Genomic DNA, 14,870 nt, shown 5'->3' on the forward strand with positions numbered 1-14,870 from the left:
TAAACATAGTTTTGATTCTATTTAAAGTTGCATTCACATTTTAGGGTTAATCCTGTGGTAATAAAGCAACTGGTCATATTTGGACAGCTTAATTGCTGTGTTATTGTTTTCTAAGCAGCAAAATGCACATCAATTTGAGAGGGAGAAGCCTGAATCAGATGCAACAATATTACAATTGAGTAAAGGTAACTACATGAGGGAGAAGCTGGCCACAGTGGATTGGAAGGGAAGCCTCGCAGGGAAGACGATGGAGCAGCAATGGCAGGGGTTTCTGGAAGTAATACGGAAAGCACAGCAAAAATTCATCTCAAGAGAAAACAGAATATACTAAAGGGGCAGATAAGGCAACCATAGCTTACAAGGGAAGACAGGGACAGCACAAAAGCAAAAGAAAAACCACACAACGTGGTGAAGATTTGTGGGAAACCAGAGGATTGGGAAGCCTTTGAAAACCAGCAGAGGACAACTAAAAAAAAGCAATCAGCGGGGATGATGAAAAATAAGGGTAAGTAAGCTAGTAATATAAAAGATGATCACAAAAGAGTTTTTTAGATATCTAAAAGGTAGAAAAGAGGCAAGAATGGACATTGGACCATTGAAAAATTAGGCTGAAGAAGTAGCTTTGGGGAACAATGAAATGGTGGAGGAACTGAATAGATACTTTGCATCTATTATCACAGTGGAAGATACCAGCAGCATATCAGAACTTCAAGAGAGTCAGGGAGCAGAGGTGCGTGTAGTTGCCATCACTAAGGAGAAGATCCCAGGGAAGATGAAAGGTCTGAAGGTAGACAAATCGCCCGGACCAGGTGGACTACATCCCAGAGTAGCTTAAGCGATTGTGGAGGCACTGGTGGTGATCTTTCAGCAATCACTGGAATCAGGAAGGGTCCCAGAGAACTGGAAAATAGCTAATGTAATTCCCTTGTTTAAGAAGGGAGGCTGAAGACAGGCCAGTTAGCCTGACTTCAGTTGTTGGTAAGATTTTAGAGTCCATTATTAAGGAGGAGTTACAGAGTATTTGAAAGTGCATAGAAAATTGGGCTGAGTCAGCATGGCTTTGTCAAGGGAAGGTCATACCTGACAAATCTGCTAGAATTCTTGAGAAGGTCACAAGCAAGTTAGACAAAGGAAAGCCAATGGATGCAATCCATTTAGATTTCCACAAACCTTTGACATGGTGCTGCACAGGAGGCTGCTAAATAAGACAAGAGCCCATGGTGTTAGAGGCAAGCTCCTGGCATGGATAGAGGATTGGCTGATCGACAGTAGGCAGAGAGTGGGGATAAAGGAGTCTTTTTCAGGATGGCAGCCAGTGACTAGTGGAGTTTCACTAGTTGGGACCACAACTATTCATGTTATACATTAATGACGTGGATGAAGGAACTGAGGGCTTTTTGCTCAGTTTTCAGATGACATAAGATAGGTGGAAGGACAGGTCGTGTTGAGGAAGCAAGGAGGCTGCAGAAAGACTTGGACAGGCTAGGAGATTGTATTCCATCTGCCACTTCATTGCCCAATGTGGGAAAGTGTGACATTATACACTTTGATAGGAAGAGGAGGCATGGACTACTTTCTAAATGGGGAAAGGCTTTGGAAATCTAAAGCACGACAGACATGGGAGTCCTGGTTCAGGATTCTCTTAAGGTTAACATGCAGGCTTAATTGGTAGCTATAAAGGCAAATGCATAGTTAGCATTCATTTTGAGATGCCTAGAATACAAGAGCAGGGATGTACTGCTGAGGCTGTATATAGTCAGATTGTATTTGGAATATTGAGAGGAGTTTTGAGCTCCCATTCCAAAGGAAGGATGTGCTGGTCTTGGGAGGAGTTCCAGAGGAGGTTTAAGAATGATCCCAGGGATGAAGGGCTTGTCATATGAGGAGCAGTTGAGGACTGTGAATCTGTACCTGATGAAGTTTAGAAGGATGAGGGGGATCTCATAGGATATTGTAAGTTTCAAAGAGTTGATAAAATGTGGACTTGGAAGAGCACAGCAGGTCAGACAGCATCCGAGGAGCAGGACATTTCGGATCGGGACCCTTCATCAGGACTGGCAAGGGGGAAAAGAGCTCAGCAATAAATAAAAGGGGTTGGGGCTGGAGGAAGGTAAGTGGGACGTTGATAGGTGGATGCAGATAGGGACTTGTAGTGATTGGTCAATGGGAAGGGTGGGGCAGATAGGTGAGAAGGAAGATGGACAGGTTATGTCGGGTCAAGGAGGCAGGGATGAGAGAGAGGGCTGGACATGGGGTGAGGCAAGGGGTGGGGAGATTTTGAAGCTGGTGAATTCTATGTTGAGACCATCACGCTGTAAGCTCCTGAGGCAGAATATAAGGTGTTGTTCCTTCAGTTTGCGTGTGGCCTCATTGTGAGAATGAAGGAGGCCCAGGATGGATATATCACCAAGGGAGCGGGAGGGGGAGTTGAAATGGCTGGCAACCGGAAGACATTGTTGACTGGAACATACAGAATGCAGATGCTCCGTGAATCAGTCACCGAGTCTGTTCTTGGTCTCTCCAATGTAGAAGAGACCACATCGGGAGCAACGGACGCAAGAGACAGGTTAGAAGACGTACAGGTGAATCCCTGTTGGATACAGAATGATTGTTTGGGGCCTTGGATGAAGGTGAGAGGGAAGGTGGAGGGGCAGGGAAAGGTGCCAGGTGTGGTAGGGTTAGTGGGGAGTGTGGAGTGTCGAGTGTGGAGTGGACAAGGAAGTCGCGGCGTGAGAGGTCCCTACAGAAAGCAGGTAGGGGTGAGGCAAGAAATATCACTTTGGTGGCGGGGTCTGATTGCAGAGGATGATGTGTTGGATTTGGAGATTGGTGGGATGGTACTTGAGGACTAGGGGACTCTATCCTTATTGTAGTTGGGGGGAGGGGTTTTGTGGGGACAAGTGCAGGAAATGCAAGAGATGTGGTTGAGGGCATTATGAATCGCAGGATGGGGAGGTTACAGTCCTTAAAGGAGGACAACTGGGATATCCAGGGTAAGAATGCTTCATCCTAGGAGATGAGGGGTGGCAGAGGAATTGGGAGCATGGGATCACACTTTCGCAACAGGGTGGGCATGAGGAGATGTAGTAATGGTAGCTATGGGAGTCAGTGGGTTTGAAATACATGTCGATGTTGAGTTGGTTGCCGGAGATGTAGATGGAGAGGTCCAGGAAGGGGAAGGAAGTGTCGGAGACAGTCCAGGTGAATTTGAGGTTGGGGTGAAAGGTGTTGGTGAAGTGGATGAACTATTTGAACTCCTCATGGGAGCATGAGGCAGCACCAATACAGTCATCGATGTAGCAGGGGAAGAGGTGAGGGATGGTGCTAGTGTAACCGCAGAAGAGGGACTGTTCCATGTATCCTATGAAGAGACTGAGAGGCCTGGATACAGTGGATGTGGAGAAGATGGTTCCACTAGTTGGAGAGATTAGAACCCGAGGGCACAGACTTAGAATGAAGGGATGGCCCTTTAGCTGAGGAGGAATTTCTTCAGCCAGAAGGTTGTGTTTCTGTGGCGGCCAATTTGTTCAATGTATATAAGACAGAGATATATAGATCTTGATTAGTAAGGGAGTCAAGGGTTACGGGGAGAAGGCAGGAAAATGGAGGTTGACAAACACGTTAGGCCATTGTTTTGTAGCCTAATTTTGCTCCAAATCTATGATCTTATGGTCAACCAAGGAATACTTCCCACATAGATGCGATGGTCAAGAAGACACAACAACGCCTCTACTCCCTCAGGCGGCTTAGGAAATTTGGCATGTCCATAAGGGCCCTCACCAACTTTTACAGATGCATCATTGAAAGCATTCTATCTGGGTGCATAATGGCCTAATACGGCAACTGCTCTGCCCATAATCATAAGAAACTACAGAAGGTTGTGCGCACAGCCCAGACGATCACAGAAGCCAACGCCCCATCCACGGACTCCATTTACACTTCTGGTTGCAGCGGAAAGGCTGCCAACATTATCAAAGACCCCTCCCACCCCGGTAATACTCTCTTCCAACCTCTTCCGCCAGGCAGAGGATACAGAAGCTTGAACATGTGCACCAGCAAGTTCAAGAACAACTTCTTCCCTGTTGTTATTTGACTGCTAAATGGATCTCTCTAACTACAAATTGTTGACCTTGCTAATGTTGATCTTGCTTTGCGCACCTCTTGTGCAGCTGTAACCTTGTATGCCGCACGCTGTCTGAGCACCCTGTGAGCTGTATGTCCTTGTTTGCTATGATCTGCTTGTACTGCTCGCAAAACAGAACTTTTCACTGTACTTAGGGACATGTGACTACAATAAATCAAATCAAAAACGTTAAACTGCCACCTATTTTTTTGCCTGCTCAGCTGTTAGACTTGTGTGCAATGAAATTCTATTCCTATAACACAATCAAATTAATGACAAGATTACGAATGCTGAACATTATATATGTACACACAATCCAGCAAACTGAGGTGAAGGCAGGTGTATGGTCAAACACAGAATCCTGAAATTGCTTTATATAATGCATCATTCTGCCATTTATTTCACAAAATATCCACACATTGTCATGCAAAAAAATTAAAACTAAACTTTCAGGGATGAATCTAAAGCTACAGAACATTATACACATTGCAACAGCAGAATATGGTCCATTGTATCAGTATTTCTACAGGCCTTCTTGGACTTTGATATAGAAAATCCATGGGAAATGTTGGAAATATACACTGGGTCAGTCAGCCAGCCAGCTTCAGGCAAGGACTAGTTAACATTTCAGCAGAACTGACATCATGAAGTAGCTCAAGACCAGTCTGAGTTGAACATGTTTTTTTACACTGGAGAGCACTGCAGTTCAAATATTATTTATTACAAACTTTATGAGCAGATTGAAATTACAAAAGACTGAAACTAATAATCCAAGATTATCATGAGTAAAACAATAATATACGCATTTGCACTGGGAGCATTTTGCAGTCATTACTTGCAAAAGCAACAGGGTTTGCAAATCTTTTACTTTTCCCCCTCCCCATTTAGATTTGTCAATTTAGTTGAAATGGTTTGCAAATAAATACCAACACAAAACAGCAAGGGAGAAAACAATATGTTGTAATATTAAATAATTGAACTTAAGTTTTTTTTAATTTAAAGAAAAAGACTATTTCGTCCTCATTTTCAGGTATCTGCATCACTCACTTCCTCCACTCCTTCCGTACACACAATTCTTCCTGCCATAGGGTCATCAAAGACTCTGGGAGGGAAATGCTGGTGTTTCATAGTCTCATCAATAAACGCTCTGTGGTTATGCATGCCCTGGCACTCCTTGGCATAGTACATTGGTGTATTAAATAGTTGTGCTGTATATCTTTCCATAGCTTAAAAAAAAACAAATTATTATTCAGAGGTAGGTGGAGTTAGTTAACCTGCTTATCCACGCCAGTTGCCAAATACCCAGATATGATTGATTACAATAACTTTCTAACACTGATATTCCATTCAGCTATTCGTCAAACGGGATTTTTTTTTTAAACTCAAAAATTGTCCCATCATAATTGCAAAACAAAATTTCAACAGCATAGCTAACATAGTAATATAGACTGGGATGCAGTTCACAAGTAATAGCACCAAAACATTTTCTTAAATTGCTGTACAGAAGGAGAACTGAAGGAAATATATTCTGTACAAATTTGTTGCAAGAATTGGGGAAAAAAAAACCTTCAAACATTCTGCAACTAAATTTAAAAACAAAACAAAACAAAATACTGAAATCTAGACAAGAGTTACCCCAGAGATTTTGCATTCCACAAGGTGCTACACAGAAAGAAGCTCAGCAGAATATTTTAAAAGACAAATTAATTGGACAATCGGCGCAGTTCCAGTCAAGAAATTGAAGAGAAAGTTATGAATGCTTTTGTAACTTTTATAAAAGCATTAAGTAAATAAGTACAGCTTGAAATATTCCATGTTCTTTCAGTTTAGCTGATTGAGAGATTTTACTTCAGCAATCAAGCATATTCTAGTTGAAAGCATCAGGACTTCAAAACAAGCAAGATACATTCTATATTCTGAAGATTGTATAGTGCACATTCCAGTTAAATTGAAAGGTGGACTATTAATGCAGCATTGCGACTATAGTGGTTTCATAAGTATTTGTTTAACATTAAACATCATGCAACTAAACACAAGGCAATCTGTACGAGAAATCTAAGTGGGGAAATAAGAATTTCACGTGCGAAGTATTGGTAAAGGTTGAGAAATGTAAAAACCAGTCAACATGTTATTCAATCAGTGAACACAGGAGATAATCAGCAACTCGAATCAAATCCTAGATTGTTTTGCCTATGTTCAATGTCAGAAAGGACTATGCGAGGACAAAAGATGTATTTTGGTTAAGAATCCATTACTTTTTCAAATAACCACAGTACAAAGTGTCATAAATCTGGTTTTCACTCACAGCAGAATTAAACCAGGGAGATGGCAGCAGAATGTCACTGGCTAGTAATTCAGAGACCCAAGTTAATACCCTACGGGCATGAGTTCAAATACCAGCATGGCTACTGGTGAAATTTAAATTCTATGCAATCTGGAATTTAAAACCAGATTAGTAGTGGTGATCATGATACTATCTTTGATTATTGTAAAAAACATCTCTTGTTCAGTAATGATCTTTAGGGAAGGGAATCTGCCATTCCCACCCGGTCTGGGCTATATGTGAATCTAGACCCATAGTATATAATTGTCTCCAGAAATGGCCAGAAAAAAACTCATAATTGCCTTCTGAAATGGTCAGAGAAGTCATTCGATTCAAAGGTAATTAGAATGGGAAACAAAAGCTGGCCTTGCCTGCAATGCCTACAACACAACAAAGAATAAAAATAAATAAATTAAAATAACTGGGTCAGAAAAGATATTTAAAATATATAGCACAACATTTAATTTTCTATGGAAATGTTAGCTTTTAATATAGCATGTACTTTTTTTCAAATACTCGTAAGTTTTTAATATACAACACTACAAATATCGAAAAAATATTTCACTGAAATAATTTGAAACAGTTTCTTAAATACACCCTAGGAATGCTGGCAAAAAGAATACTGCACGTTTAATTAACATGTTTACAAAACCTTGTCAATTCACTGTTAACAGTCAAGATTCAATTCATTCTGTACTGGAAGTACAACATTGGCATAACACACACAAAATAAAAATCACCATTGTTCATTCCAATAGAAAATGAAGCTCTTGTGAAATTCCATTTGTGGGCACTTGTGGCCACTGATTATTGCTATATTGACTCTAGAGTGTCTAGGCAGCAATAACCTCATGAAATGATTTAAAAATCAGGATGCACTTAAAGTTACAATGCCCAACAATTCTTTCTTGGCTTTTCAAAAGTATACAGAGAAAAAAAGTCAAACTTTGGTGTGGACTGAGGCGTGTGTGGGGGTGGTGGTGTGGGTGGAATCACTAGGCCATATCCTTCAGAACTTAGAAGTGCCCAACTAGAATAAATTTAAGAGCATTATCTGAAGGTATTTGGCTTCAAAAGGTTGTATTTTCAGAGTTAAACTATATAGCAAAAAGAACTATATCTATTTGCTGTTGCTAAGCTATAACTTATTTATAAAACCATAGATTACAATATGAGAATTTGTAGCCTGTACCTCAAAATGACATGGATATATTGTGACTAAAGTGATATCTAATGTGTAGCTCGGTATCATCTCCTTCGTACACTGAAATATAGCGAACAGCAAACAATCAAAATAAATCTATAAGGACAGTCGCCATATTTCTTGTAATATGATACGTCTGACAGACTTTAGTCAGCACAGAAATAGGGAAGCAGTCACCATTACCACGTTTCAAAATGTGAACTGGAGAACCACTTGAGGATCCTACTCATTCTCACTCTTGCAAATCAGAAAAGCACCTTTTCATTGAACACATCAGTGAACTTGTTCACTTTTGATCCATCATTTTACACTCATTATTTTTCAAAATCTACTGTGCAAGCTCCTTGCTCATCCATTGTCCATCACTGTGACCTCCAAGCCTCAGGCAGCTCCTCAGTTCATGCTATTCTTATGACATTGCAACAGCTGCTTAATAGTTTTAGCCGCAGCATTTTGCAAAGATTTTAAGCTTTATGAATTTTAGGAATGACTATAACAAATACAATCACAGGTCTTACTTTGTATGATTTACATTAAGGTAAGTTTCCATCTCACTTCATTTCATAATGTTATTTGAAACTATGACTGACCTGGTGTGGTCAAAATGATAGCAATTTAGTTATAGACCTAAAATTAATACATTTAGAAATTGCATTCTGATAGATATTTATTTTGCAGGCGAGTTATAAAGCCTAGTTCTCTTGAATGTACATGACAAACATATAGCCTCATTAGATAGAAAACTTATTGATTTCAAAAACAAAAAGATTTACTTGGTAATTGTACTGTTAGCCTTGCAGCACTTTCAAGCCCCACTTCAACGTGAATACATAACCGAGGATGACAATTCAGTGTGGTACTGGGGCAATCCTGCATCTACACATTTCTCCCCTGTTCTGTCATGCTTCACTGTCAGCATGTATACCTTTAAAAGATTTGCTCATGATATTATCACAGCATGTGACCTGTGGATATAGAGATCTCATTTTCTATCTTATATCAAACATTTCAAGCACGACAATCTACTGGAAGCATGTTGTTGCGTTGTAAAACAATCGCATAAAGCTCACCCACAGACTTATGGAGATGATTACAATGTTTGCACGTAATAGTTAGTTATAATGAATATCTGTTGAAGATTCTTCAACATCATTTCATCCATGCCCAGTTTTTTTGTTATGGAGGTACCAAAAGCATTGTCACAACAGGTAAGATTCTCTGTCAAAGACAAAAACCGAGACAGGTGAACTGATTTCATTCACTTGCTGTGTGGCCCTGGGTTGTTTCTCTATATAAAAAGTGATTGCGCTTCAAAAATAAATTAATTAGCTGTGAAGCACATTGAGGCACAAAAGATGCTACATAAATGCATGGGGTTTTATTCTGTTGTTCTTTCTGTTTTTTATTCATTCATGGGAAGTGGGCATCACTAGCTAGGCCAGTACTTATTAATCTTCTGCAACTATCCATAAAACAGTTAAGAGTCAGCCCCATCGCTGGGTTCAGAATCTGATGTCGGCAAGACCAAATGAGAATGGTAGATTTTCTTCCTATAAGGTCATCAGTGAACTATACTTGCCACTTGAAACACTACGTGTTTTCATTTAAGAGCAAATGCATTTTCACAAACAAAGGGCTTTGAATTGCCATCCATTACAGAATATATTCGGTTGCAATATTCTGGACACTAAGTTTCCTCAACCAGTATTATTGAACCAAAACAGTTTTACACACAAGATGTTTGCAATACTAACATTTTCCTTGTAAATTAGGGAACAGAACAGTAGCATTTTGTGCCAATTCTAACAAGGTCATCAGTGTTACATGAACTCTCAGATTTCTCAAAGTTCAAACACATGCCAGCAATCCCGGTTCAGCATGAACTGGTTAACTCCACATCTGAACTTGGGCTTATAGAGCCCACGTTGCAGGCAATGATATAGATTAGTTAAAAAACAGACAAAAAGACCAAAAAAGAGACTTGAGTCCTTAAGGTATCCCAAATTGCTTTGGAGGAATTATAGATACCTTTAATTAATCTGTTCAGATGCTTTATGACATATCTCTGTAGCAGCTGGTGACTTGAACCTGGGCTTCCTGGTACAGACATAGGGACACTGCCAAAGCGTCACAAGAGCCCCTTAATTCCAACATGGAGTGTTCTATCTTGCATTATTAAGCTGGTGCTAATTTTTGAATTGGGTAAGATTTACCCACCATTAGGAACTGAATTGGAACTGCAAAATCTGGCTATACCAACAATTTGAGATATACATATGTCAATGGGAGCATAGGTATAAATTTTATGTATAGGCACCAAGGCTGTATAGTGTTCACCATAAAGATAAAAACTTGATCACCCCATATTAATGAGTGCATTTTCAACAATGTCAGCTGCATTAGAGTGCATTAGTTAAAATTCTTGCTTCTATGTTTGTTGTTTCAGTTGAACAATGTACGGACTGGAGAAGTGAAGAGCTTTCTGCTTGTCCGAGTTCCAGTAAGTACAGAGACAGCCCTACCATAAATTTCAAATGTCTGCATAGCTCATCTCACTATAGAAACTGGTACTTGAGATTATAAACTCTCTAATGCCTACAAGGCACAGTAAATTCGTAATAATTAGCTGTATTGAAGGTAAAGCAGGATTTTCAAGGCAAGACCAATTAGGGGTATGGCATGACACTTGACCAAAACACAACCCATAAAGTTTCCGCAAAGTGTGTGCTAATAAATGATCAAAACACTTCGTTTTTCATCTCTTTCTAGTCTTAGTCATATTTTATAAAATAATGGAACTGGCTTGCAGGGTCCAATGACCTAATTTGTATGTTTGCAAGTTTTCGCCTAGTTTGTCAGGTATAAATTTATAAAGCTCAGTACGACATTTGGCACATTTTTTATGAACTTCATGCTCTCCTTTTATATTGACATGAAATGAACTGTTGGTCTTATTATGCTTGAGATATGAACTGCTGCATTCCTTAAAGCTGGCTTCTCAAAGAGACAATGTGGCTATTGAGCAAATGGTGAAACCATCCATTGACACCAGCATAAGAGTAAATACTCTATTGATGCAAATTAAAAGAAAATTCTCTTGTACCTTTTTTTGCTTTATTTTATGGGATTGAAGGTGAGCTTGCCAATTGGATACAAAATTGGCTTTATGGTAGGAGACAGAGGATGGTAGTGGAGAGTTGTTTTTTGGACTGGAGGCCTGTGACCAGCAGTGTTCCACAGGCATCTGTACTGGGTCCACTTTTGTTTGTCATTTATATAAACAATTTGGATGAGAATATTGGAGGCATGGTTAGTAAGTTTGCGGATGATTCCAAAATTGGCGGTACAGCATACAGTGAGGAAGGTTACCTAAGATTATAAAAAGAGATCTTGATCAATTGGGTTTAATTTGGACAAACAAGGGCAGGTCCATACAATTAAAAGCAGGGCCCCGAGTAGTGTTCCAGAACGGAGAGGCCTGGAGTTTCAGGTACATATCGCTTTTGAAATTTGCATCACAGGTAGGCAGGGTGGTTAAGAAGGCATTTAGCATGCTTGCCTTCATTGCTCAGACCACTGAGAGCAGGAGTTGGGACGTTATATTGAGGTTACACAGGACATCAGTGAAACCTCTTCTCAACTATTGTACGCAGTTCTGGTCACCTTACTATAGGAAGAATATTGTTAAATGGTGAAAGAACAGATTTGCCAGAATGTTGCCAGGAATGGAGGGTTTGAGTTATAAGAACAGGCTGGGGAGGCTGGGGCCTTTTTCACTGGAGTGTAGGAGGTTGAGGGATGACCTTAGAGAGGTTTGTAAAGTCATTAGGGACAATAGATAAGGTGAATAACAAGAATCTTTTCCCTAGGGTGGGGAAATTCAAATCTATTTTTAAGATGAGAGGAACAAGTTTTAAAAAGGACATAAGGGGCAACTTTTTTGTTTTACACAGAGTGGATTGTGTGTGGAATGAACTGCCAGAGGAAGTAGTGAATGCAGGTACAGTTACAACATTTAAATGACATTTCGATAAGTACATTAATAAGAAAGGTTTGGAGGGAGATGGTCCAAGGGAAATGGGACTAGTTTTATTTGGGAACATGGTCAGTGTGGACTAGTTGGATCAAAGGGTCTGTTTCCGTGCTGTATGACTTTATGACTCTATTCACACATTGTAACAAGGCTCATGAGCAGGCTGAGTTATGTATTGTCTTCCGCAATTTTGTGTAATTTTTGTTTACCCAAACAAAATAGGAAAGATAACTTTAACAGTTTATGAGAGAAACACAAGTACTTCAGGAATAAATTCATTAAAAATATTGCACGATTAACAATTTTAAAATTGGACTCGTTTTAAAAGACAAGGCACTTGATCTGGTTAATGTTATGAAACATTTTGCTTTGCATATGGTGGTGGTGAGGCAGCTGGTGCAGCAAAGGATGCTATCAGTTGAATTCGTAATGGATCCTTTCAGAAATTCTTGCCTTTCTCTAGTAAACTAGTAACCTCTGAGCAGCAGCAGTAGCAAATCATTTCTCATTCTCGTAGAACTTGCTCATGTGGATTGCAGTGCCTGAGAATATCACCTTAACAAGGAGTGATTGTTTCCAGTATCTAATGTATTTTGATTCTTTTTGTTGCCACTCCCTTAATTTGTGCAATTTACTTTTCTTTGTTGAGTTTAGTCTTCATCCAGCCATCATTCCTTGGCTCTGGGATCTGTTCTTGCGTAACTAATTGCATCAGAATAGTTCAGATCGCCATTATATCTTATTTTTCATTCCTCCCTGTAAGTGATGTAAAACTCCTTGATTTAGAATCCAAATTTGCAGTGTAGTGAATTAGGAAGATGTCAATTAACAGATCGTGAAGTATTGCTTTTGTATTTCGTCATTCTTTTAATAATGGATAAAATGTAAAAAAAAAACTCCATTGTCATTTTCTCTTCAGTCCAGCAGATTTCTGGAGATTACTCGGGTGAAAGTCAATGGGTCATGATATTTCACTTTAATAGAAGTTATCTGTTGAAGCTTTATTTGGTCATGATTCAATCTAAGCAGATTTATGGGATAATGCATTGCACTAGCATCCGATATTCAGGCATGCTTATAAATCATGGCATGGGATATTAAACTGCTGTTTATCCTTCGAAGCAAAGATGATGATCATCTAGGATGTCTGGTAAGGTTCTGTTGAATATGTACATAGGTGTGGCCAAGGCCTGGAAGGTGTTGTTGCAAATTAGACAGGATACTGTAGATGATTTAGTTTTGGATGAGTTGCTGGCTTGGGATTTCCTCCCTTGTGTTTTTACTTTGCCTCCGATATAATCTTGCTTTTGATGGAGCTCCCATTGTTTATTATTTGGATGTAAAGATGGAACGAACTTCTCCCAGGACTCAAAGTCGACATCAACATTTCTAAGCAAAACCTTTACAGTGCCCTTGAAGAACTTTCATTGACTGCCAAAAAAGTACAACACTTCAGGTTTCTGCACATTGACTGCAATGCTGAAGGTCTCATACATTAATGTCCCTGCCACATTCCATGTCGACAAAGAATCCAAATTTGCAGTGTATTGGCACCTAGTGCACAGTTATCAGCAAACAGGAAACTGGTTAGTAAGTATGTGGTTGACACCAAAATAATGGACAGTGAAGAAGGTTATCCAAGAGTACAAACAGATCTTGATTAGATAGGCCTATGGGCTGAGAAGTGGCAGATGGAGTTTAATTTAGTATTGCATTTTGGTAAGGCAAACCAGAACAGACGTACAAAGTTAGTGGTAGGGCCCTGGGGGATTGTTGTTGAACAGAAGGACCTAGGGGTGCAGGGTCATAGTTCCGCGACAGCAGCATCACATGTTGTCAAGGTGGTGAAGGCAGTGTTTGGCATGCTTGCCGTCATTGGTCAGCGAACTGAGTATAGGCGTTGGGACGTCATGTTGTGGCAGTACAGGACTTTTGTTAGCCCACGTCTGGAAGTGCGTGCGTGTGTGCGTGCGCACAGACATGGTGAATAGCCAAGGTCTTTTTCCAAGGTTAGAATCCAAAACTAGAGAGCATAGGTTTAAGGTGACAGGGGAAAAGATTTAAAAGGGACCTGAGGGGCAACTTTTTCACGCAGAGGGTAGTGCATGTATGGAATGAGCTGCCAGAGGCAGTGGTGACGGCGAATACAATTAAAACACTTAAAATGCATTTGGACCGATACATGAATAGGATAGGTTTATTTCATAGAATCTCTACAGCGTGAAAGCAGGCCATTTGGCCCATCGAGCCCACCCTACAGCTCCGAAGAGCATCCCACCCAGACCCACTATCTCCATAACCCTGCACTGCCATGGCTAACCCCCCAAGCCTGCACATACCTGGACACTATGGACATTTAACACAGCCAATTCACCTAACCTGCATATCTTTGGACTGTGGGAGGAAACTGGTGCAGCCGGAGGAAACCCACACAAACACTGGGAGAACGTGCAAACTCCACACAATCGCTCGAGGCTGGAATCAAACCCAGGTCCCTGGTGCTGTGAGGCAGTGCTAACCACTGAGGAAACGTGCCATTTGCAGGGATTATAGACTAAACACAGGCAAATGCAAAGCGTTATGTTTGGGATACCTGGTTGGCACGGACAGGTTGGACTGAAGGGTTTGTTTCCGTGCCTGCATTATTACTCAACATATTCAGACATGTTACAACACATACCTGAGGTGGGTGGGATGTGAATTAGGGCCTTTGGCCCAAGGGTAGAGACACTGCCAGTATCATTCAACTGAAGCATAGCCATTCTGCTTTTTGACAAATAAAGCAATCGACAAGCACATAGCAAGGTGCCTTGAAGAGCAGATGAGATAACTGACCAGTAATCTGGTTTGTGGGTAAATTTAGTAAAAGTATTTAGTGGAGCTTCAGAATTGGTACTGAGCTGTATCAATGCAAAACATTTGCTTAAAATACGTGAAGGATTAGGTCAAATAGGCAATGTGGCGCTACTATTTTATAACCCTCAAGAGGCCTAGAAATCTGGTTAAATATTTGCACTCATGTTGGAAATGGGAAACACCTTCCTCTTGCAAATTTTAGATCGTATTAAGTCCAGGAGTTGAAATGAATGTTCTCCACTATGTATCATACAGTTCTGGTAAATTTTATCCAGAGTACTGTGCTCTGGGAAAGGTAAGACTAGAAGCTGAATGTTTGTGCTTTTTATTG

General features: G+C 40.2%; 1 protein-coding gene across 2 annotated transcripts in view; it reads right to left on the reverse strand.

The window, feature by feature from the left end:
* Nucleotides 1-14,870, reverse strand: part of pex14 (peroxisomal biogenesis factor 14) — a 194,380-nt gene that overhangs the window by 150,280 nt on the left and 29,230 nt on the right. Inside the window, exon 3 of one of the 2 annotated variants that reach the window (XM_048615022.1) lies at nt 5,171-5,349. The exons of the other annotated variant lie outside the window; for it this stretch is intronic. Coding sequence (XP_048470979.1) covers nt 5,171-5,349 — 179 coding nt within the window. The remainder of the gene's footprint in view (nt 1-5,170; nt 5,350-14,870) is intronic. 2 annotated transcript variants of the gene reach the window in all.

This window comes from Rhincodon typus, chromosome 31 (assembly GCF_021869965.1).
Source record: "Rhincodon typus isolate 14 chromosome 31, sRhiTyp1.1, whole genome shotgun sequence".
NCBI lineage: Eukaryota > Metazoa > Chordata > Chondrichthyes > Orectolobiformes > Rhincodontidae > Rhincodon > Rhincodon typus.